This window comes from Rhinolophus ferrumequinum, chromosome 14, assembly GCF_004115265.2.
Source record: "Rhinolophus ferrumequinum isolate MPI-CBG mRhiFer1 chromosome 14, mRhiFer1_v1.p, whole genome shotgun sequence".
NCBI lineage: Eukaryota > Metazoa > Chordata > Mammalia > Chiroptera > Rhinolophidae > Rhinolophus > Rhinolophus ferrumequinum.
Genome location: NC_046297.1, coordinates 8,815,290 through 8,841,394, shown reverse-complemented (window position 1 = coordinate 8,841,394; position 26,105 = coordinate 8,815,290). Strand labels below are relative to the sequence as shown.

Genomic DNA, 26,105 nt, shown 5'->3' with positions numbered 1-26,105 from the left:
GATTCATTTTAAACTATGAAACTTAACAGGCAAGGTGGATTTTACATTTCACCCAGAATATCTGATGCCCCCAAATATATCTAATTGGTGAATATTCATAATTTGACAAAATATAAAAAAAAAGGAAAAGTGGCAATTTTGACCAAAAAGCATATATTAAATGGCAGGCACTGGGGATATAAAGATGAGTAACATACAGTCCCCATGTTCACATTGCTTACAATCAGGATTTTGATACAAAAGCTACTGACTGGCCATGAGGGGATCATAAGGGAGGGTCACGTGGTCTTGCCTAGGACCTGAAGATGGCTTCCTGGAAGAGCCAAGGCCTGAGCAGAGGAGAAAGGGGAGAAGAGGCTTTCCAGGCAGAGGGAGCGTTAACCATGTAATTGGTGTTTACAGAGGATGACAATTTGTTATTGCCCAACAAACTGATGGAAGGAGGTGGAAGACAGGCAGGCAAGACCTGGTCACGGCAGGCTTGGTTGGCAGACTTTACCTTAGAAACCATGTGACAAAGTTGAGGTCTTTTCAAATGGGAAGTGGTGAGGCCAGATTTGTGTTTTGGAATGACTTCTCTGGTGGCTGAACAGATTTGATCAGGTACGATCAGAAAACAAAAATCAGAAAAGAAGGCCATTATAAGAGTGTGACCAATGGAAGATGAGGGCTTGGACTAGGGCACAGAGGAAGCAAAGGAGGATTCTCGAGATATTTAGGAAGGGGAACAGACAGGACTGAGACTTGTTGTATGTAGGGGACAAGGAAAGAGTGGGGTGCCATGTTTCTGATTTGAAAATACAGAAGTTGGTAGAAGGAATGAAAGTAAAGGAAAAAAATAATTCATTTTGGACATGTTTGAGGATTTTAAGCTTCCTGTGACATCTGTCATACCCTTTTCAAGTGGAAGTTGTAAAATTTATCTGAAATGAATTCACTAGGAAATCCTAGGAAGAGGCTTAACTGATATAGAGGACTTTTTCTCTCAAGTCTGTGCTGAAAGATAGCCTCTAATCTCCAGACTCATATCCATCCTATAAATATCCTGCTCAGTAACCCCAGCGGCTAGTTCTAGTAGCAAAGATCTGGGAGAGGCTGATTGGCTTAGCTTTAATCAGCTCCATCTCTCAACCAATCAGTGATGAAAGAGGTGAGGTACTCTGATTGGTTAGGCCTGGGCTGACTCTCCGTAGCATGGGTGGGAGTGGGGTCAGCCCCACTCAAATCACATGTCATGAGACCTCCCATGACAAAGAGGCTGCTTATACTAGAATGAGGGGAGGTAAAAAGAGAGACACCAGAGAGATAAAAAGTGCGGAAATCCACTACTACATCGAAAGGGAATATATTAGACAGGCAATTCTACATCATAGGCCTTAAACTGGAGAGGGTCGGGAGGTTTCATTTAAGTGAAGTTTTGGATTGTAACATTAGGTGGCCTGCAATTTTTAATGACTGATAGGACTACTCTTGTAACAGAGGGACTGGAGAAGTTCTGGGACCTTCCTGAGATTTCATCCAGGGCAAGCAAGGAAAGCCCATGAAGCAGGTTTGAAAGCACAGTGGGATACAGCTACACATGGGAGTCCCGCTCATTCAGTAAAATGACTACATTTGAAAGCATGAAAAGGAGAAGATCGCCCCCAAGAGCGAGTTTAGGAGAAAGAACATGATGCTGAGGTCAGAGACTAAGGGAACACCAATATGTAAGAGGAAGAGAGTGGCCTAGAAAGCAAGAGTCTAGAGGGCGGAGTAGGTTACCAGAAACATAAATTCATCCAAAATGATTTGTAAAAAAACAAAACAACATCAAAAGAAAAAACAAAACAAAACTGAACTTGCAATGTGGTATATCTGTGATCTGCCAGAGACTACTTTTTGAATGGTGGAATGAACTGGTAAGTGAAGATACAGAGATATCCAGAGGCTTAGCTAAGACAAGAAACAGGGAGATTAGACTGTACCAGATAAGAGACAAATGCAAGGTCAAGAGTAGGGGAGACTTGTTTCTTGTTTGTTTTCTGAAAGAGATTTGAGTATTTTCATATGCTAACGGGAGTAAATAGAGGGAGACAGGAATTTAAAGAGGGAAGGCTGAGTCATGTATGTTTAGATTTTGAGGAAAGCTCCTAATAGCTTCTTAAATCATAATACCATAGGCCTGGGGGAAATATAATGCTGGGATATGACAGAGTATATGAAACCAGAAGATAAATTCAGTACATCTTCCTAGAGCATGAATTTTACTGTTTGGTAAGTTATTTCAAATAGACTCCTTGACATTCAAGTGCATACTTAGGATTACTTCAGTGGAAACTAAAGAGAAACACTGAGGTAAATATTAAACTTCATCCTACTGGTGGCTTCTTTTGCTTGTCTTTTTCAAATAAAAAGAACAAAAGAGTTTAAAATAATTAGAGAAGCCAACTTTGAAGGGGCTCTTCTGGCTAAAAATAAGGTTTGAGCAACAAAAAAGTAAGGACTGCTATAAACTGACATAATTATATACATGGAAATATATGTGTGTGTATGTATATCTAGATATAATCTACCTATATACACACACACAATCATATTGTGTCATAAATTCATAACGATACTAACAAAACACCCCACATCGGTCACCTTTGGTTTGCTAAGTCACCAACTCATCGGGGGGAAAATTAACCTTTCTCTACCTTTCCTATGTAAATTATATTTCAAGGGGGCAGCCGGTTGGCTCAGTTGGTTAGAGCACAGTGCTCATAACACCAAGGTCGCTGGTTCGATTCCCACATGGGCCAGTGAGCTGCGCCCTCCACAACTAGATTGAAAACGACTTGACTTGGAGCTGATGGTTCCTGGAAAAATACTGTTCCCCAATATTCCCCAATTAAAAAAAAAATTTTTTTCAAGGTAACCAAATGATTGATAAAAGGGAGTTCTTTATAGAAAATTTTCAGCTATTGCACATGGAAGCTACAAAGAAAGAAGAATTATAATTTTGTAAACCTTAGAAGAATAATGGAGGCTGGCATCAATCAGCTAATCACTGGGTGCTAAGACGATCAAGTGAAAAGTTGAGGGGGAACTTATAATGGATGGATCCTGCTGACACACCTGAACCAACTGATCAATTTTAGTATCAGTAAAAGTGGGGCAGCCAGATATTATGTGCCTCCTGTAGATGGTATGATAGTAAATAACATGAAATGCTCTTGCCAAAAAAAAAAACTAATCCAAACTGTATCTCGTGATCAGTTTATAGGAAATAAGGAAGAGAGGTGCAAAACAGACACAACATGAGGCTGCAAACAGCTGGTCACATAGGAAATTCTACAGGACAAATGATGCAGTTTCTTCAATAAATGGTTACCTAACGGGAAAAAAATGACACAAATTACTAATATCGAAATGAAAGAGGGGACATCACTACAAATCCCATGGACATTAAAAGCATAACAGGAATATTATGAAAAAGTCTATGCTCACAAATTTGATAACCAAGATGAAATGACCAATTTTTTGAAAAACACAACTTGCCAAAACTCACACAAGAATAGACATGTAAATAGGTCTACATCTATTAAAGAAATTGAATCAATAATAACCTTCCAAAACAGAAAGTACCAGGCCCAGATAGGTTCACTGGTGAATTATACCAAACATTTAAGGAAGAAATTATAAAAGCCTCCATAATTTTTTCCAGAAGATAAAAACAGAGGGAATTTTCCTAACTCGTTCTATGAGGCCAGCAATAGCCTAATACCAAAACCAGACAAAGACATTAAAAGAAAACTACAGACCAATATATCTCCCGAATGTAGATGCAAAAATTCTCAACAATATATTAGCATATCTAGTCTAACAATGTATAAAGTTATACACCATGATCAAAAGGGAATTTTCCCAGATATGCAAGGCTGTTCAACATTCAAATTCAATTAAAGTAATCCATCCTATCAATAAACTTTAAAAGAAAATCACATGAGCATATCATGTAACAAAACCCAACACTCATTCATGATAAAAGCTCTCAGAAAACTACGAAGACGGGAACTTCCTCAACTTGATAAAAATTATCCCTAAAAAAACCTACAGCAATAAAGAAATACAAAGAAAAGAAAATAACAACAGCAAAAAACACCCTACAGCTAACATCATACTTAATGGTGAGAAACTGGAAGCTTTCCCACTAAGAAAACATGGAACATGTTTTCAGGAACATGGCAAGGATGTCCCTTCTCACTTTTGCTTACCTGGGAGGATATATCCAGGTATGAAGAGTCCCTGCTTCGTTACAGCTAGAAGATGGTGGCAGATTGAGAAAGGTCGTGAGGGGTTAAAAATGATCCCTGCTTATTTTTTGGGTTCCCACTCTTTTCTCAATATTCTCAATTTTACACGGTAGATATGTAACCACCAGCTGCCAATTCAAGTGACATTTTAATTCAGCAACTTAACTGGATCAGTCTTCAAGTTTGGTTTTACAACTGTCAGAAAGCTGAAGAATAAAATACTAGAAATTTCCTAAGATTCCAACTGTGCCTTGAAAAGAAACAGGATTTCAATAGTCTTTTCTTTAAGCTGTCCAATACCATTAAAAGCAACCATTCCACTCATCTGGCTATAAATCCCCACTGTTAATTCTTCATGTCCTCCAACCTGTTCTTTGATAGGTACAGTGCAAGCATCCAGAGCCCTGCCCTCACTGGGCAAGAGGTCACTTGAATAGCTCTCTAACCCTCCGGAGCTCTTGGCTTTAAGATTCCCACCTATGAATACTATGGAACTGCCACTGCTTTCGGCCCTAGTGAGGTGAGGTAATCAGATTCCCCCGTTTTCCTGAGGGTTTGTTGTGTACAACCTACCCTCAATATCAATTTCTGTAAGGGCCATAGTTCTTAACCAAAAGCAACTGAAATCAACTAGAACTGCCTCGGCCAAGAACAGGCAATTACTGGAAGGATGATGAGGGATCAGTGTTGTTTTTTTAATGACAGACCAATGATACTTCCTAGTGAGTGGCTGATCATTGATGCTAAGGAAAGCTCTCCATAGGAGGGGAAATGGGAAAGAAAAACAGAAAAATGGCATTGTTATTGCCAAAAGAGCAACCTAAACTGGAGCCAGGAGGCCTCTGGGAAGCACTCCCCATCCTTAAATACACAAGGCACTCACCAGTGAAAACCTGTTCCTGAACAACTGAGGCCACGAAGTTACGTCAACTGGTGGAACGGCTGTAGTAAAGCCATAAAAGGCCCAACTTTGACGCAGCTAACTTTCTCAAACTGGGTTTTGTGATATGCCACGTTAACCGAGCCAGGTTACTGGCTACCTGAGAAAGCTACTTGGGTTTCTTTAGTTACATACCTTCTTCTTGACACAGCCTGGCTACTCACATTTACTCAACAGGATTGAATCAAAAACATTTATTGCAAAACATTTAATCTCCCTCTATTGAGGCTATTCAAAAGAACATTATAAGCTCTAAAGCCAGTTCCAAAAACATTTTTATACACAATAGCCCTACTAAATGAAGGATGATGTTCATTGGATAGAAAGTTATATATTTCTCAAAGCATTTATTTATAGGCACACCTCACGCATTAATTCCATCTCAATTCCACCATTTTAATATTCTGTATAGTTTATTTCAATATTCTGACACAACATCTAGATGTAGCATTCATTGGTTGTCTCTAGAATCTAAGCACTATGTTTGTTCTAATTTGAACTACCATCTGGATCTATATTCTCCCCACAATTAGCTTTGTGACCTTGGACTATCATGTTTTGTCTTGGAGCCTCATTAAAATGAAAAACAAAATATACTGGCTGATTCAAATGGCAGCTGTAAAAAACTAACGAAACATGCATTTGCAAAAATTGTTAAAATTATGGAAGGACAAAAATTGTCTTTGATGGTCTGATGAAAATGTACTTCCCAATTCAAAATTATACTTGAGATGGATACAGAAATGATACTACATTGACTTAAAAGAAACTTGACACTACACTGACTCAAAAGTAAAATATATTTGATAACTATGCATCACAAGTTACCACACCTAGAGTTAAGATCCTAGTGATATACTTTTAAAAATTCTAACAGTGGATCTGGGCCAGCTGGTATTCATAGGCAGAATTAATCACAAGCTCTAGTTCATGATGTAAAAGGAGACTCTGATTAAAAGATTTTCAACAATTCTGCTTGAGTAATAAGTCAAGAAATTTTAATGTTTCTTATCCTAAGCTGTCATCTTATACCTGCTTCTCTAAACAGTGAAGCCACAGATCTTATCACAAACAAAGGTCTTGGCATATAAATATGTATCTAGGTAAATGTAAAACATTTTCTATTTAAAAAGACTGAGGGAAGGTAAAAAAAAAAAAAAAAAAAAGACTGAGCATCTAGTACTATAAACGGGGGAAATCTAATCCTGGTGTCCTATGAGAAAAATAAACACAAAACTTATAGAACAATTTGGTAATTAAGACTGTAAGTTGCATGTCAAAGCAAATTTAAAATTTCCCAGTTTAGGAGAAAGGAAACTTAATATTCCTGAGGGCATTAAAAACAAAAAAGTCTTCTGTTTTCAGCTAAAGATTCATTAAGTAGAGAAAGAAATTACGTATGTAGGTAATTCGCGGTAAGTTACTAAATTGGAGCACGAACAGAAACATGAGTTTCAGGTCAGTCTGGCATTGCATATACTGTCTGAAAACAGCACATAAATTTCCCTTTCTATCAACAATTACTGATAACTAGAGCTAAAATTTAATTTTTTTATATGACAGGCAATAAAGAAACTACAAGGATCCTAAATTAATCTAGTTAATATATTTAGTGCTGATGTGTAATATTTAATGCCTAATCAAAAGCAGCAAAAAGTGAAATCTACATTTAAGATGCAACAAGAAAGCTATTTTCGTATTTATAATTCTTCTAATTTAATCATCTGTAACGTTACAATCTTAGATTTAAGCAACATCCATAAACACAATCTTGTTTGCTCGTTAAAAAAAAAAACATGGTCAACATCACTTTATGTATACGCAATTTTCTAATATTCTGGATGTGAAATTAAGGCGCAGTAATTTGTGCAAGATCACATGGCTAATTAGCACAAGATTTCAGACTTTCTAACTCCCAGTTGGTGCTCTAATATACCGAAATACTTCTGGCTAATAAACCTTTTTAAATCAACAAACCATTACTAGGTACAATATTTAAGACTTTAGCCCAGTACGAACATAAAATCTTGGCACGAACACAACTGGCTTGAAATTAAATCAGATTTATATATTGCAAATAAACCACCACCTATATAAAGTCAATGGCTCTATGGATTTCCAGATCGTGTTTTACCAAACTTAGATATAACCAATCAGAAGCTCAACTTGGCACTGCTATGTCTGGACACACCCAAGCTTTGTTAATTTGTATGAAATTTCCTTTATATAGAAAGGAATTACTATAGGTAATTTAAACAGTCTTTAATCTTTAACAGCGAGTTCATATTATTTCTCAGAATATTTGCACTATTTTGAAAGAATACTAATTGATAAATTTAGCAAAATGACTCACTAAGATGACAGATTCATGAATAATAGCAAGTTGTCTCTAAATGTATTTCTCTTTTAACATGACCTGAATTTACTGCTTATAGTAAATTGTATTTCTCAGTATCAACAAGAGTCTTCAAAAGACGACTGTTTTCTATAAATAATAATTACATGAAAGAAAAGCATCTAGAAAACAGAATCTAGACAGTACAAAAATGAAACATTAACTGAATAAAGCAAAGGATTTTGTGGTAGTAATTTCTGTGCAGGAAAAAAAAATTGAGATTTGCCATAATTTAAAAAAGTAAACTAATTACCAAGTATCAGTGTTAAGGTTTCAATGCTATAAAATTCTGTTAAATTCAACCAAATAAAAATCCCTGCTATTCATTCATATAGTAAGATGTCCCGAAACAAATAGTTTCATGAATCCTCAGAAAAAGAAAATTCAGGCTAAAAAGATCAAACACCAAGTGTCCATCAAACCTTTCAGTCAGCAGAGCTTTTATTAACATGCAAGTCTCATTTGCCACAAGATATACACGTTTTCCTCATCTTTTTTCAATATTTTAACTTAAGGTTACTTGTGGATCTAACACATAAAGTAACCTACTCAAATCAGTCCGTCAAGTGAAACTTTATTCTAGTTATCACCTTCACCTTTAAGATCATTATTTAGGTTTGTAATTGGCATTATTTGTCACCAAGTAGCGGAATAAAATTCTTGTACTTGATAGTCTTCTATACTAAATTATGTACCAGTATGTCTTAGAAGTTACTAAAATATACGCAATTAACATATTTAACTGCTTTCAATAAGCTGGAAAGTACAATGTTAGGTCTTCTACGAGGAGTATTATTTATAGATCTTAGTTGCTTATGGTTTTTAGCAGTTTCCAGAAAAACTGGTCCATGTTAAACCAGTCTTGAAGAACTGAGCCGAATTCATAAACTTAAATTTATAGATCCTATAATGACAACTTTGTTTTACTACTAAGATAGAGACAATAAACCAAACCACAGTGCTGCTTTTTCCCATGCCTAAGCAGAGATGCTCTGTCAGTTTTTCAAAATTTTTCCATCTGCTTAGTAGAAAAGTTGAATGACCTCTTTATAAGGTAGACTTCAGTAGAAGACCCACAGATTATGGGCATCCTATTTTTAGGGACATACTTTAATTAATAGAAGATAATTCATATATTATATCAAAGTGCCTTATAAGATTTGCACTGCATCTCTCCATATGGTTTTCATGGTTTATAACATTTCAGTTGGATGCAGGAAGACTAGAATAGTTCAGAAAAGTCTAGCTTTTAAGATCTGGATGAAGTTCATAGTGAGTCTTTTAAGACATAGTTAAATAATCAGAAGTGTAATCACAACAAGAGACTATGTAAAAATAATGAATATTGCAAAGGAAGCTTTATAGTCAATGAAAGTACAGTACTTTGGATTGGCCAAAATGTACAGTGTACATGAAATCAAGGTCATGTAGTTTACTGGTTGACCACGTGGCTACAGTTCAAAAAGTCAGTGCTCCAAAAGCTGTACCTGGTAATCGTCCAAAATTGCTTTTAAATAAAGTTCTTAAATTGTAGCAATAAACAAAAAGACAAGATATACTTAAACAATACTGCAGTTTATCAAAAGACACATAAGAAATTTCAACTCTTATGTCTTTGACAGTTATAAAAATCAATATTTGGCTAAGTTATAAACATGTTTATAATGCAATTGTTTGCATAATTCTAGTAATGCTAACGACGGCTATAAGATCAGAATAGGTTTTTAAAAAAACACTAAAAACATAAAATACGTAGCCCCATTATTTACCTGTAGAACGTGTTCATTTATGCCTAAATTTCAGTATTTACTGTTATCACCACCACTCTAATTTTAAAAAATCACATCCAAAGGATAAGGCAAAACTATCTACGAACTGGCATATTTGTTTATTTCTCAATTTGTGAAAATGTCCTTAATTTGTTGATGCAGCAAACGAATTTCAACTCTGACTGCTATGCAAAAGAACAGAAGATAACCTGCACCGCAATGAACTTTCAAGTTCCACTGCACACAGGCAACATGCTATATATGAAAAAATTACTAACTGAACTACAGGTATTAAATACTGAAAAAAGTTAACAGTTTATTATAATTTATTTTATTTAACAATCTAGGAAGTTCGCAGCCATCAGCAGTTCCAGTGCAATTTCAGGTGCAATTGGGAACTCAGGGATCTCCGTGGAGCTGTTAGTGTAGCGAACCTTGTAAGTAAAATACATGCACACTTTTGATAGCACATGTGAAGGGATCTCTCTAAAATTGACTTCATTAGTTTCATTCTCAGCAAATTGACCTGTAATACAAGAAAAGAAGTATGTTTGTTGCAGGCTGAATTGTGTTCCTCCAAAATTCAGATGTTGAAATCCTCACCCCCCGCCCCAGTACTTCAGAACGTGACTGTGTCTGGAGACAGGGTCTTTATTTTTGCTTTTCTGTTCAGGAAGCATTTTAAAAATATGGAGCGCTGAACAAATTTGCATGCCGTCCTTGTGCAGGGGCCATGCTATTTTTCTCGTTCCAATTTCAGTACAGGCACTGCCAAAATGAATTGGAGACAGACTCCTTATTAGGTAATTAAGGAAGGCAAAACAGGGTTATGAAGGTGGGCCCTAATTCAGTGTGACGGGTGACCTTACAAGAAGAGATTAGGCCACAGACACAAACGGAGGGAAGACCATGTGAAGACACAGGAAGAAGACGGCCACCTAGGAAAGAGGCCTCAGAAGAAAGCAACCTTGCCGACACCTTGATCTTGAATTTCGACCCTTTAGAACCATGAGAAAATTAATTTGTTGTTTAAATCACTCAGCCTATGGTACTTTCTTATGGCAGCCCAAGCAAATATAACATGAAATGAATAAACCAACTAGCATGAAACAAAATATCTAACTCTGATTTCTGAGTATAAACATAAAAAAATCTTTATTAAGATAGCATTTGAGAATCATGGAGATTGAACTTTAAAATTCTAATTCTCTCCCAGAAGTCTGGACACTCAAGTAGCCTTTCTTAAGAATCTTGCCGGCAGGATCACTGGAGGATGAGCAGGACGTAAAAAAGCCCAATCTTTTAGAAGACTCAGCTTAGGGAATCAAGTCTATCTGCAGCCCTGTGCTATACTGAACTGCCATGTAAAAATAAATCATAAGCGAAATACTATTTTAAAAATCTTTTCAGGAAGGTATATCTACTGCTTCCTCCTTTAGGTTTTAAAAATATGATCACATGAATGAGCTCTCCTTATAAGCCACTTCCCTTTACATACTAACACTTCATCAAGTTTTCAGTGGTCTCTCAAAATTTCTTTACCTATATACTAGGTTGGTGCAAAACTAACTGCAGTTTGAAAGGTTAAAAATAATCACAGAAAAGTTTTTAAATAATTGTGTATTGGATGGGGTGGGGTGGAGAGAAAGGAGATCAGGATTCACAGCAATAAGGTAACTTCTGGTTTGCCAATAAGTAAAATTCTCTTTCTTGAATGTATGCACAAAATATCAGGCACTCATTAAGCCTTGAGACTAGACAAACATTAGGATTTTTTTTTTTGGAGAAGAAATTCGTATCACACAAAATTAACCGTTTTAAAGTGTACGTCATATTCATGTTGTGCAACCACCCCCCTCTATCTATAGTTCCAAAACGTTTTTTATCACCCCCAAATAAAAGCCTGTACCTTTTAAGCAACTACTCCCATTTCCCCACCCCGAGCCTCTGGCAGACACCAATGTCCTTTCTCTCTCCATGGATTTATCATTCTGGATATTTCATTCAAATGGAATCCTAGAACATGCGCCCTTTTGTGTGTGACTTCTTGCACTGAGTGTCATGTTTTGAAGATGCAGCCACATTGTAGCACGTATCAGTACTTCATTCCTTTTTATGCAAACATTCGTTTTGGACTGAAAGTGTGATCTTCACGACAAAGCTCTTATTTTTAAATTAAAGGAGATCAAGCTTACAAAAAGCAAAACTCCTATAATTTTTAACTAAAATTTGGTTGGTGTCCATGATTTTCTTCCCCTAAAGTATATCCTATCTCTGTCCAGTTTAAAAGTCTAAAAGCAAGTCAACCCAGGAGGAATGAGTCTTGCTAGTACCCAGACTGGGGTCTCTAAGTAGCATTTTCCTAAAAGAAAACAGGGCTCTTTGGAAAAAATGGCCGTTTTCAGGACACAAATGTACAAAATGAGCCTGAGAAAGCTTGTTATTATAGAAGTAGTACAGCTGTCCAAGACCAATGGAGCCATGTCAAAAAGACACAGGAGCCCACGTGATGTGGCTTTCTGGCATAAAAATGGAGCAAATGGAGCAATTTGAACACCAGTGAGAATGACTGCACTGGACTGAAAACCATCCAGTATATAAAGTCATGAGTTGATAGTAATACACACACACACACCAGACAAAAATCAAAACAAAACACACTTTACTATTGGAGGATGCTGGAGAACCAATTCACTACTCTGAAAAATATGTCAAGGAAAAAATTCGAGCATTTACCTTTCCTATACAGACTGTATTTCAGGGTAACCAAATAGTTATTTAAAGGAGAATTCTAATTAATGATAGCAGAAGATATTATAGAATTAGAAAATCACTGTTTTGTTTTCTAAGTGAAGTAAATCTCAACAATAGTCACAACAAATGCTAAAACCATTACATGAAAGTCTGACTGGGGAATTGTTGACGGATCCATCAGCTTGATAAACCTGGGAACCGCTAACCAATCTTGACATTGCTAAAAGATGTGTTACAATAGGATACAATAGTGCCTATGAAGTATTCTTGCCTAGCAAAATGAACCAGATTCTAATCAAGCCTCTATAATTCTATAATTATGAGCTTACAAGATGAAACGTTAAGTCTAATCAGGATGGGATATTATACAAATAACCTTGTTTGTTGATAAAACTGATGGTCTGGGAAAAAAGGAGGGCGCGGGGGGACAATCATAGATTTTGTAAGTGAAATGACGCAATATCAGAGATATGCTTGAAATACTCTTTAAAAAAGTGAGCCTAATTCGCGAAACAAGATTGGCATAACGTTGATAACTACTAATGCTGGTTGATGGGTGGTGCATGGAGATCTATTATACAATACTCTCTACTTCTGTGTATGTTTTAAAACCTCCACAGTAAAAAATAGAGTCAAAACAATCTTGAAAAAGAGAAAAAGTTAAGAGGCCTCACACTTCCCAATTTCAAAACTTACTACAAAGCTACAGTCATCTAACCAGTGTGCTACTTGGTGTAAGGACAGATATGTAGATCCATGGAAGACATCTGAGAGCCCAGAAATACGCCCCATATCTATGGTCAACTGATTTTCAACAAGGGAGTCAAGGCAATTCAGCTGGGTAAAGAATGGTTTCTTTAATAAATGGTACCGGTGTGTCCACATGCAAAAGAATAGTTAATCATTACCTTATACCATATACAAAAACTAACTTGAAATCAAAAACCTAAATTTAAGAGTTAAAATCACAAAACTCTTACAAGAAAACATAGGGGTAAATCTTCACGACACTGAACTTGGCAGTGGATTTTTAGACCGGACTCCAAAAAATATAAACACCAAAAGGAATAAGAGATTAATTGGGCTTCATGACACTGGACTTGGCAATGGATTTTTAGACAGGCCGCCAAAAAAATACAAACACCAAAAGGAATAAGAGATTAATTGGGCTTCATCAAAATAAACTTGCGTTCATCAAAAGACAATATTAAGAAAAATACAACCTACAGAATTGGAGAAAATATTTGCAAATTATATATCTGGTAAGAATCTGGTGTCCAGAATTTATAAAGAACTCTTATAATTCAACAACAAAAAGACAGACAAACCGATCAAGAAATGGACAACAGACTTCACCAGACATTTCTTCAAAGAGTATATAAATGACCAGAGAGCACATGAAGAGATAATCAGCACCATTAGGCATTAGGGAAATGCTAATCAAAACCACAATGAAATACCACTGCACACCCATTACGATGGCTAGGAAAAAAAATTGCAAACAGAAAGGGTCAGTGAGGGTGTGGAGAAAAATCACATGAGGAACTGCAGACATTGCTGGTAGGAATGTAAAGTGGTTCAGCCACTATGCGGTTTGGCATTTCCTCCAAAAGTTAAACATAGGATTACCATATGCTCCAAAAATTCCAATCCTCAAGAAAATTTGAAAAACAAATTACCTCAAAGAGACAAAGAAAATGTAAGAATAGATATTCGGCAGTTGGTAAGTTCGACAGATAAACTTTGTAGTATGTAACTAAGAGCACAAATCACCAGAGTCTGTGCTGAAGAAGCTGACCGTGGAAACTGACCTAGGGAAACGATCCTTCCTATTACAAAACAATCAGTTTGGTCCTTATTGAAACTAGGGTATAAAGAGCCGACCACAGGTAATGGCAGAAACCAACTGTTTACCAATCATGCCATGTTCAGTGACTGTCTCTTTCTTTAAAAGTTATGAGTAATTTAATTCAACAAAAATACATTCATCAAACATTACAAGTGAAAGATATATTAAGAGAAAATAAAGAAATGTTCCTACCTGGGCCACTCAACATGGCTTTTATTGTTCCTGATGTTAATGCATGTTCTCTTTTTACAATAAACTCATGACCATCCGAAGATATCAACTTGACATACATGGCATCAGGGCCTTCACAGCCACCATAGGTTTTCTCTTCTCCATCTAAAGTAAAGTAAGTACTAAAATGACTTCTGAATCATAAAATGAATTAAAAAATAAACAGGCTTACCAAGGTAAACATTTGAGGAACTCAGACCAGAAACATTTCTGGACGGCAACAGTGAGCAAGATTTTAAAGCTTATTATTCTCTACGTATTTTCCACTGTCAGAATTTATAAAGAACTCTTACAATTCAACAACAAAAAGAAAAACAACTCAATTACAAAATGGGCAACAGACTTCACTAGACATTTCTCCAAAGAAGATTTATAAATGGCCAAAGAGCACACGAAGAGATACTTAGCATCATTAGTCATTAGGCAAATGCTAATCAAAATCATGACGAGATACCACTTGTTTATTCTCTATACATTTTCCTATGTCAGAATAAACTCTACATTCGAGTATGATACTTCGGATGAAAATTCACCTGTATTTTTCAAGAAGTATTAACAATATTTTTTGTGAACACAGCGGCACATTCAAATCCGAAGACTAAGACAAAATATTCAAATAGTAAACTTTAATTATATCACCTGAAAACACTCATTTTAAAAATAAGGGGGCCAGCCAGTGGCTCAGGTGGTTGGAGTGCTGAGCTCCTAACTCCGAAGTTGGCCGGTTCGATTCCCACATGGGCCAGTGAGCTGCGCCTCTACAGCTAAGATTGTGACCAACGGCTCTCCTGGAGCTGGGCTGCCGTGAGCAGCCGGAGGTCAGTGTGAGCTGCTGTGGGCTACTGAGTGCTGCAGTGGGCTACCATATGCCACCATGAGTGGCCAGCAACCAAAGCACTGTGAGCTGCCATGGTTGCCGTGTGCTGCCAGGAGTGGCCGGCCAGCCGACGAGAGCTACCGTGAGCTGCTGTCAGCGGCCCACTTACAACTGGTGACCGACTGACTGCCTCAGCCGGGGAGGAGCGCAAGGCTCCTAACACCGCGTGGGCCAGGGAGCTGTGTCCTACACAGCTAGACTGAGAAACAGCAGCTTGCAAACCGGAGTGGGGGAGGGGGGGAGATGGAAGAAGAGGGGAAAAAAATTAAAACAAAACCAAAAACAAGATGCATAGTGTGTTATGAATGAATTGTTTACATGTCATGTGAGAGCAACTGCTTTTGACAAGCCCAAAGTCTAAAAGTTAGGGCTTCCTATACTTAGCTTTTACTCTGATCCATCAATTGATGAGAAAAATATTGTATTGTTCAGTTTAAATTACTGCATGACGAAAGTAGTAACTACAGAAAATGCAGTCTTTAAAACTTCCCAGGAGCGGGGAGGAGCTCGAGCGTAGATGTTCCTCCCTACCAGCTCCCCCCAGGGCCTCCATGTAGCTCCGGCCACCGGAGCGCCGCAACGTAACTCGGGGGGACTAGAAATTGTTGTAACATCCTTTTAAGATCTTTTCCACATACTGAAGTTTTACAATATTGTACTGACAGAATTTGAATTTTTATGATTACCCATATCTGAAAGTATCTTATGGCTTATTCTCAAAATTCCAGAAGCCTTAGAAAGGAGAAGTACAGAGGATGAAGCTGAAGTGATAATCAGCCACAATCCATTTACTGATTTCTCAATAGTTAATTTAGAAATCCCTAAAATTATGATTCATAAATATAAAAAACACTCTTGTACCACTGCTACCAAAATGTTCAATCTGAATTTAATAGGAGAAAACTGACACAAATCTAAATTTAAAAATGGAAGACCTCATTCCTCACTGACCTCTCCCAATAGGGAACTGTTTAAAGGAGACTAAAGAGACAAATTAATACAATAAGTAATCCTGATTAGATGCTGTATTTAAAATAATAAACCTGTAAAGAACACTATTGAAACAACTAGAAAACCTAGAATATGGATTGGATACATGCCAAAGTATTTAGGTGTGTACAACTAAATCTTAAATGGTACATAATATGTATGTGCGTGTGTGTATATATAACACACACAGAGGGAAAGAAAATGTGGCAAAGCATTAACAATTGGTAAAGGCTATGTAGTGTATTATTCTTGAATTTTCCATTATAAAAACCTGGGGAACTCATAAAGATGCAAGTAACTTCTAAATTATACACTACCCAAGCCTAGATTCTGAGCAGTTTTTGCCAACTTCTGAGAACAAGAATAAAAATAATTATCATTTATTTAAATTTGCATTTTCTAGTATTTTTTTTTTTGCAAGCTAAACTCTTTATATCTGTTGGGAAAATTTTCTAATATCTTAAGGTACAATTAATTACCTCCTAGGAATCACAAATTATATTTGGCACCAATAACATTACTGATCTGTCGTTCAGGAATATATAGTAAACATAAGCCGTTGATTTAAACAATGACTTTTGGTCTAGTCTGACCATTTTCTTACTTGCATTCACGGAAGTTCTATCTTTTGAGAAGAAAAAACCAGCGTCTACTAGTTGAAATACTTACTCGTTATTTTCTTATGAAACTTACCCATTATGTTCTTATGAAATTCTACTTTGCTTCCACCAGGAAGTTTAGTAGTTTCCTGAAAGTATAACAGTGCTATATTCAGAATAATGCTGAGATAACATGTTTTCACCCATTATTATTTGATAATGTCCTTGGTGTTACAAGTTTAAGGTCTCTTTCGCCCCCCCCCCCCCTCACCCCCACCCCCACGCGAGTTTCTCAGCCACTGCAATATGGAATAGATTCAAGTTTCTCACCATCTGACACAAGATGACCATTTCCAGGGCAATAGTCTAAAACAGACTTGTTTCTTTTCTTTGCTTTTCCTTTAAGGCAAATTTTCTGACACCAGTTTTAAAAATACAGATGCTGTTCCTTAGGACCTGAACTGAGCTCGAAGGAGACCCTGGGCCTTGATCGTCTTTGTGTACTGCGTCTACTTGATACCAGTTCACACTAAAGCAAGAATTTGCTGAATGAATGCCGTGATAAATCCAAGGATATGAAGTAGGCTTCATGAGAAAGAAAAAGACAAGACCTGCCCTCTGCTTATGTAGACATGCACAGCTTTAATACATTGTATTGTTCCATCCCTTCTGCAGGGAGGTAAGCAAAGTTCTGAAATTTAACGGTAGAGTGGGGACCAAAATTTCTAATTTTTTGAGAAATCTTAAATTTGCTGAAGGAAAAGGATCCCTGCTTTCAGTAATCTGTATTTTAACAGCATTTCTTCAAAGGAGGATTTTTCTTAATACCAATATTTCTTATGTTTCAGGAAAAAACAGCATATCCTAATTATCATATTCTCTAAGAAATTCTAGCGCAATATTTTAATTCTAGCCTTAAGGGAAGAGTCAAGAAAACAAACCATGACATTTTGGAGCAAGAGAGGAACTTGGAGATAACCTGTGTAATCCCTCACCTTAAAAAATGGTAACATCACTGATGGATACAAAGGCAGAATGACTTGTCCCAGGTACTGACAAGAGTGGGAGTGGAAATGAAATGTCAGTCTAGACCGCGGAAAAGCATGGAGGGAGATATTTAAAGCACCATTTCTAATGTGAGATAAGGGCAGCAGTGGCAATGTAACATTATTACCAACAATTTGAGGGCCTACTAAGCGGTAAACATGGCACTAAATACCTTACGTACGTTATCTTATTTTAAAAAGACACTTTCACAAGGGAATTAGGATTTCCATTTTAAAGATTCGAGAAAGTACTAAGAGGCTGCTACTTGCTCAAGGTGTTTACAGCTTCAGTGACAGCGTGAGGATTTCAACCAAGGTTGGTTGGTTTTACAACCCATACTTCCTTCCATTATTTCATACTGCGATGGTAAAAAAAATTCTGGTTCCAGTTAAAACCTCTTTTCCATTTCTGCTAAGAGCTGCTGATATAAATGCTTAGCTCATTCTCTAAAATTTAAAAACAGTAGTATGGCATTGTATGATAATAGTAGGCAATTAAAAATCCATCAGTCATTATTATTTTCTGTTCATACTGCTTTCTAATAATTCTAAAAAAAAAAAAAAAAAAAAAAGGACAAAATGCTAGAAAAGCTAGAACAAGAATTTCAAGTACCAACTTTTTTTCTATCGGGAAAATTTCCAGAGCAAAACACCTAGAATGTTTGCTTAACTAGCAGCAGCTAAGCAACCATACAAAGTCACATCTTGGAAGCCCTTTGGGTAGCAACAATTTCTCTACAGACTTCTTAATATAGTAAATCAATTCCACCATTATCCAAGGCTTGGGGGGAAGATTCCCCATCACTAACAACGAAAGAGTAAATCAGCAGTAAGAGTGAAGAGCGATTGCTAAGTAGAAGATAAAAATATTTGAAATATGATGAAATGTGGACTTATCCCACAAATTTCCTATAGAAATCTAAGTTTAGGGTGGCAAAACAACTCAGACTGAACATGTGACCATCCGGTCCATTACTGAGCTAAGTTCTGGGAATATGAATTAGGTCGGAAAAGCGAGTGGGCACGGGGCAGTGGAGAGCGAGCCGAGGCAGAAGACACAGATGAGCAAAGGCCTGAGCTGTCACTGTGCTTTGGGAGTGCTGTGTGTATATACATCAACATTACTCCTCTATGTTCTTTTATTTTTCTGGTAACAAAAAATTCAGGTGAGCCGAGGGCCTACACTGAAATCAGGTTTGACTCTAGTGTCATTGAACACTGAAAAGACCATTGAAACAGCCCAACCTATTCCTGATTTGAAATGTTATCCTCATCATAAACTGTATTGCTCCATGGACTTCTACTACATTCTGTTCGTCAATCTGTTTATACCCCACCAGTATCTCCAGTTTCAGTGACAATCGTGTGATAAACATGATTTGCTCGATGGTTGGGCAAGTCCCGCGTTTGTTATTACACATTTCTTACTACGTCTACTTTTGGGTATAGTTTCTATTACGAATGGGATGTTTTCTTACTATACTTTCTGAAAGGTTATTGCTGATGTTTTTAAAGAAAAGCTTTTAAGTTCAGTTAATTGATCTTATATCCCATCATCTTTGCAGAACTCTCTTAATAATTCTAACAGTTTTTCAGTTAATTTGCTTGGATTATTTAAGTAGATGATAGCAACCACTGCAAATTTATTCTTTGTATCTTTTCTGTTTTTTTACGTTGGGCATACACTTGGAAAAAAATGTTAGACGTCTGACATCACTCACAAAATACACTGCAGATTCAAGTGCCAAATATAAAACCACAGAACTCTGGAAAAATAGCAGGAAAAAAATACAAATAGCTCGAGACCTGTAAAAATGTTTGGTCCCAACGGTAAAATGCACACCTAAGCATTGAAGTTGAAGTTTTACTCAGTGTTGCTAAGAATCAGTGTTGGCAGGGAGGGGAAATGGACGATACCAAGTAAAGGGCACAACAGTCTTGGACGTAGCAGCAGACTCGTCCAGAGGCTCGCCGTTCTCCGTGGTATCCACTCAGAGAAACACTAGCCTCATGTGCAAAAGCAAGTAGGTTCTTCACCATGATGTGTGTATAAATGAAAAACTGAAAATACCCTAAGATGTTCACCAATCAGGGAAGGAGCTAAATTAATACAGTGTATCTACACTTAGAAAATATTATGGGGCAGTGAAAAGGAAAGTTAAATCTATCTATAACGACATGCAAATACCAAGATGAACTATTCAGTTTTTAAAAAGCAGATTAGAATGATAGGTACAGCTCGATGCTATGTGAAATAAGTGGCTTGCCTATTTATCTGTTTTATGCAGATCAATAAATACAAAGACTACACATTCAAAAGTGTAACTATGATTTAAAACTGACTTTTAAGAAGAAATGAGTGTGTGGAACCAAGCCGCTCATACAGAGAACTGGTGATTAGTTTTTCACGATATGTACGAGTATGGTTAATTTGGAAACCAAAGAAAATTACATTAACCCCCAATCATCTCACGTTCAGGCCTCTCTGAAGAGGCTTTGGCCACGGGATACACATTGAGAGAAGTTAGGACACCGTTCCAATTTGTGCTAACATCAAACTATCCTGCCTAACATGTGCTTATAGTGCCACTGAATTCGTGTCCCTCAGGATGAGTTAAAATTCTCCTTCTGGCCTTTTCAATTTTAACAATGCTCCCAGATTTCCTCTTTGTAGACAGTCTGAGTACTTTTAGCAAACAGGGTACCCTTCCCTGTCTATCCTGCGGAATTCAGTTTTCTTCGCTGTTAGCTACAAATGCTTCACAGCTGCCTCACGTCTTTTTAGATCTCCCTGTCACCCTAACTAGCTGTAAGTTTCCACAAGGCAGGGAGGCTCTCTGTGACCCACATATCCAGCCCAATGGCAGTCACGTGGTCCTGCGACTGAGGGCGGCCTCCCACAATGAAGTCCGTGCCCCAGACACAGTCCCAAGGAAACACAGTTATTCAATGGCATGATGCTTGTGACCGAGATTGATGCTTTTCATGGTTTTCCCTGGTGCTGGCATGTAACAAACTTAGAACTGTTAGACAACCACAATGTAAACTGTTCGTTCTAGGAAACATCTATTTAAGTTTACTGGAATATTTTGGGTTATATTAAGGGAAAGGAGTGACTAAGGAAGGAGATGTTATTCCATCTTTCACAGCAGAATTTAGTCCATATGAATTCTAATTCAAACAATTTTATTTTATTTTAAAGACGTCCAGGGCATAGCTACATTTTATGAAATTACAACATGAACATCAGCCTCGCAATCTTGTACTCAGTACCATCAATTGATAATTATGATGCCAGTGTATGAGACATGCATTCCTCAACACGATTTCTGGAATTTCCTGTTTCCTAGAATTCAGTTATCTCAGCATTTCTATCTTGACGCCCAGATACGTTAAGTGATAAGACTTCTGTTTCACCTCCCAAATGAGGAAATTGGGCTAACCTGGGTCTAAAAGGCCCTTCCAGCTCTGCCATTTCATGAGCGAATCCATCTGGAATTCATCCTCCCTCTACAACAAATATCCATAGCTCCCGATTTCCCATCGCTATTAGGCACAGTCGCTCTCACACAGCACGCAGAACAGGGCCCCAGGGCGGTGTCCTGGCCGAGGCTCTGTCTCACTCCTGTAACTCAATCTCCCTCAATGACCTCCAAGCACCTTTGTTTTGGTTTAAAAATTATAAGCAAATACTCCCACTATATAGTGTACTACAGGCGCTATAATTATAAAATAATTTAAAAGAACCTTTAGAATGATGTGCTAAAAATATGGAAACTATAAAGTAAGTTCGGACCTGGCTTCATCCCACTGTTCAGAGTTCATCGGGAATGGCACAGGCACATCTCGTCCGCGTACGCCTTACTCCCTGCCCTCTCCGGTGAGGCACCTACCCACCCAAATCCCAACTCCGCCCAGCTCAGGCCGCAACCAAACCGATGCCTGTGGCTGGAGAAAAGGCACAACCGTCTTGACGGGCCTTAACTGTAAAGGTATGTCCACACACTTCAAATGGACCCTTGGCGTGGTAGTGGTCCTCTTGGTAACCTGGCTTTTCTCAGAAAATTGACAGCTTCTCCTAAACCTCCAACACCCCTTTCCTCCCTGCTTTGACAACTTCACTTATTTCATCAAGAAAACAGACACGAGTCACTTCAATTGCCTTGTGTTTCCTACTGCTTCTTACCTGCATGTTCATGTGCCTGTTTCTTCCCTGCACGTCCATCCCCGTTTCAAAAGTTGAATAGAAACCATTCTTCCATCCAAGGCCGACCTTTCCACTTACGCACACCTACCTATCCAAGGGCTTTGTCCTGCCATTATTCCCATCAGGGCTTCAAAATGCTGCTAAGATCATCACTGTCATCCCCTTCTTAATCCACTCTGATCAGACTTTTGGCCACCAGTTCACTTCAAGGGCTCTTATCAAATTTCAACTACTTGACTTGGTTACGTGACCAATTTGAATCCCCAGCTTCCTCACAGCAGGGTTTTACAGTTAAGTACTCTCTCCTTCCGGAAACGTGTTCCTCCCTTAGAATACGGCCGCCACACCCTGTTTTCTGCTCCATCACCATGTGCTCCTCTTCTAACCAGAATGCGCCAGTCATCTGCCCTCTTCTCTGTGAACACTGCCTACCTGACGCGCACAGGTTTAAACACCACCTGTAGCAGGGCTCCCAGACGACCTCCCTAGCTCAACATCTCTGGTGAGAAACAGGAGTGCATGTACAGCCTGGCCACTGCACATGCTCGGAGCTGTATACTAGTTAACAAACTCAGGACATTGTACACAGAACTTCTGAGTTAGTCCTCGGGAACCAGTGCAGCTCCGCAGCCTTCATTTCAGTAAATGGCACTACTGTTCACTCAGGTGCCAGGAAAGGACAGTTGCTTCTTAAAACAAAAACAGAAAAAAATTGTTTCTTGGTCCTCCGGGGTGAAGGCAAGACCCATGTGGCTCCATCTTCAAATTACACTCCAATTCAGACCGCTTCTCACTAACTCCCAACTCTGCATCTCCAGTTCACGCTACCATTTCTCCATCAGACCACCAGGAGCCTCCTTAGGAGCTGCTTTCCCCACTCTTCTCCAACTTAGTCTATTCGCCACCCAGCAATTAGTCATAAACAGCCTAAATCAGATTTCACTGCCCTGCACAAAATCCTCTAACAGCTTCTCATTACAGACAGAAAAATGACTACCACGTTCCCCCTTATTTAGTTCCTGTTAATCACTCTGACTTCGTGTCCCATCAGTCTTCACTACACACCCGCCGCTGGACTTCTCAGTATTAGAACAGGTCAAGTTCATTCCTCCCGTAAGGTCTTTGCATTTGCAGTTACTGCTATCTTTCATTTCTTCCCTCACATCTTCCTCATTATTTAGGTCTTCAGACTAAACATCAATTCCTCAGAGGTCGGTCTTCTTTATTTCCCTATCAAATTTTGACACCTCCACCCTACCTAGTCACTCAAACGTAATCTAACACTAATCTTGCTATATTGTCTTTCACACTTACCACCACTCGAAACTTTATTTGCTTGCTTATTGTATATTCTCTTTCCTCCAGCTCCACGAGGGCAGACCTAGTATGGTGCTTAGCATATACCAGGTGCTCAATAAAAATGTCTTTAACAAATGGTACTATTGTTTCCTTAATCACCTAGGCTTGAAATTTCAGGCATCACTGGATGGGATCTTTCAGATCTTATGAACAGAAAACATTTAGAGCAGGTTAACTAAAATTCATTAACACCTATCAGTGTAACTGCAAAGATTTTCCTGATTATTTTCTAGTACTAAAAAAATCTACCAAAAAAAAAAACCCCAAACAAGAATTTTATAAGACATAAACTAATATTACTTTAGAACTTGATATATAAGTCTGACTGTAATTCTGACTACAAACTATTGCTTAATTGTATTAAAAATAATAAGGTAATGAAATTGGCACCCTCCATTTGAAATAAATTTCTATAATATATTGGAAAAGTAGATAATTAGATAAATCTCATACATAAGGAAAAAACGACATTCATTTAAAAATTAAGGATGACCCCCCAAAATCCCTGGCAATGAATAAATATCCACGATGACTGGGGACTATAGCTGTTTCCTTGCTATTGTATCTCCAGAATGAATGAATCCACGTGTAAACTGTGATTCAGCATCATGAATTATAATGTAAACGAGATCAGAGATTTATCATTTCAGTCCACTAAACAGAAAAGGAGACAACAATTTAGGGATCAAAAAGCAAACCTGGCATTTTGAAAATGAGGTTTTAAAACTCTGAAGGATTTCGGTTGCTTTCTATACTGAAGGCGACGCAGAGTAGAAGTACTCCCACTAATGACTCGAACTCCACAGCTATATGTTACTAGAGATTTTAGTTCTATATTAAAAAACAACCTCAATGGCCACTGTACTTTGCCACTAGATACCTCCTTTCAGACAAAACTGGGAGGTAGATGCACCACAGCTCCGAACCAGCAAGTCGGGCAGAGATCACCCACTAAGTTGCCCAGGAGGTAAACTTCCCGGGGTCCCGGAGCTGGAAAGAGCAAGGGCCCTCTCCTATGACTTAGGGGCTGCCTCCAGAAAAAGGACGCCTCTCAGTGCACACGGGGAAAGCAACAAGGAAAGGCGACAGGGCTGCCATGGCCCCTAACTCCACCCTCCCCGCGCTCAGCCCAGAGAAGGCCCAGGCTCTCCGGCCGCCGCCCCTCCTTCCACCCTTTTCCGAGCCCACCGAACGGCGCCAGGAAAGGTCCCGCCGCCCTCTTCTCCCCTCCCCCAAACCAGGAGCTGAGGAGGCCCGGGGAGGCTGAGAGCTTCCGTTCCTTCCCCGCCCAAATGGGAAGGGGTGGGCAGTGGGGCAGCAAGCGCGCCCCCTGCGAGCCTCCCTCGTCCTCCACGCGGAGCCGGAGTTCCGTCCCCACACTCCGGCCCGAGACTCACTCGTCAGCCCCGCAGCCACCGCAGCCACCGCACTGGGTCCCCGCGCACCGCCACAGCCCCCACTCCAGGGCCGCCCCCCCACCCCCAGATGCCTGCCGCCGTAGGTTCCGGGGCAATCGGAGGAATCACTTCCGTCGGGTCACGGACGCTTTCTACGACGCGCGGGAGATCAGTACCTGGCGAGGCGGGCACGCCCTGAGTCAGCCGCCCACTTCCGTCCACAGGAAACGCGCAGCTGCCCTTGCCTTCTCCCAGTGCCACAGTACCACAGGCCAGCGTGGGGAAACGACGATCGCGGACAAATCGCAACCAATCCGGTCCTAGGTCTGGCTCCCAGCATGCAGCGCCGACCCTGATCCAACTTCCCCAGGGACAGCCAAGGACAGCATCCTCAAAGAGATGCTCGGGGGTCCGAGCAGCACTGCATCCTGGGAGTTGCAGTTTCTTCGGCGGGTCTGTCCGCGTTTGGCCGAGGCAGCACTGCCTCCTGGGACTTGTAGTTTCTCTCGCTGGGTAAGCTTTTTGGTAATTTTAGAGGTCGTCTCTACCTCTCCTTTGGGGGTTCTCCTGGAAGTCGGAGACTGTCTGCAGAGGAAAGATTGAAAAGTAGGAGTGCGGTTTCTATGCTAACAAGATCGTGAAGCAGCATCTGTCTTTTGTGAAAAGTTGCAGTGCGTGTGGAAGAGCATTGCAACTGCTCGCGCAATCGGCTGGCCTCATTTCCTCTCTTCCCGGTACTGTTCAGTGTTTACTGAAAACCAACCAGGCCTCCACCCCCACCCTGGGGCCTTTCTCCCACCTCTCTAGCCTCCTCCCTCCCCCGGTTTACTCAGCATTTCTAGATTCTGAGAGCATTCACAGAAATTCCAGGCGTCTGCCACCAATACTCAATTCTGAGACCACCTTTGTCACTCCATACTCCCAGACCCTGCACCCTTTCTCTTTGTCTCTCTGTGTCTCTCACTTGGCTCTCTCATTCCGCCACTCCTTTTTACTTGCTTTCTTGTGGTTAAATTCAGGCACCCTTCCAGGAAAGCTGAAACAGCTAAATAAAGTTCACCCTGTTTACAGGACTGAGGCACGAAGAGAATATCGGGCCAAGAACCTCAACGAGGCACTGTTGTGTAACTGTCCACAAAGGGAAGCAGATCCCAAGTTTGTTGACCTAATTAATGACTTCTGCCTGAAAGACATTTTTAGTTGATTTGGCAGATAAAAGGTATTGCTTTTTACAGACAGACTGTCCTGGGTTAACTTATCAAAGCCTTTGCAAAAATTGTTAGACAAGGTTTTTTGGTTGTAATGGTACGAAGAGTTTGGTGGGGAAGAGAGGCATTGGGGTGAGAAGAGAAGGCTGTAGGCCCATTTTCAATCATACCTTTCCTCCTTTACTTCAGAAGGGTCTTTTTCTCTCC

At 39.2% G+C, this 26,105-nt stretch overlaps 1 protein-coding gene, 1 long non-coding RNA gene and 1 pseudogene across 3 annotated transcripts in view; 1 reads left to right on the top strand and 2 right to left on the bottom strand.

Moving 5' to 3' along the window:
* LOC117034059 (uncharacterized) overlaps window positions 1-17,109 on the top strand; it is a 20,452-nt gene extending 3,343 nt beyond the window's left edge. The window contains exon 3 of the long non-coding RNA XR_004425004.1: window positions 17,088-17,109. This is a non-coding gene — a long non-coding RNA (uncharacterized LOC117034059). The remainder of the gene's footprint in view (window positions 1-17,087) is intronic.
* On the bottom strand, window positions 8,673-26,105 carry ELOC (elongin C). 2 transcript variants are annotated; one of them, XM_033126724.1, is made up of 4 exons: window positions 24,867-26,105; window positions 16,776-16,830; window positions 14,177-14,320; window positions 8,673-9,907 (listed from the first exon to the last, which is right to left on the bottom strand). In XM_033126724.1, the coding sequence occupies exons 2-4, from the start codon at window positions 16,777-16,779 to the stop codon at window positions 9,717-9,719; spliced, it is 339 nt and encodes a 112-aa protein (XP_032982615.1). In that variant the 5' UTR covers window positions 16,780-16,830; window positions 24,867-26,105; the 3' UTR covers window positions 8,673-9,716. The 2 variants fall into 2 exon arrangements, with proteins under 2 accessions (XP_032982615.1, XP_032982614.1); XM_033126723.1 differs by having other exon boundaries at window positions 24,691-24,869.
* LOC117034231 (uncharacterized) lies at window positions 10,065-10,161 on the bottom strand (annotated as a pseudogene).

What these genes read in the sequence shown, in the direction of transcription:
- ELOC (XM_033126724.1), bottom strand. An exon ending in AGCCATGTTGAGTGGCCCAG is followed by an intron (nt 9,908 to 14,176) that starts GTAGGAACATTT and finishes CTTGTATTACAG; the next exon opens with GTCAATTTGCTGAGAATGAA.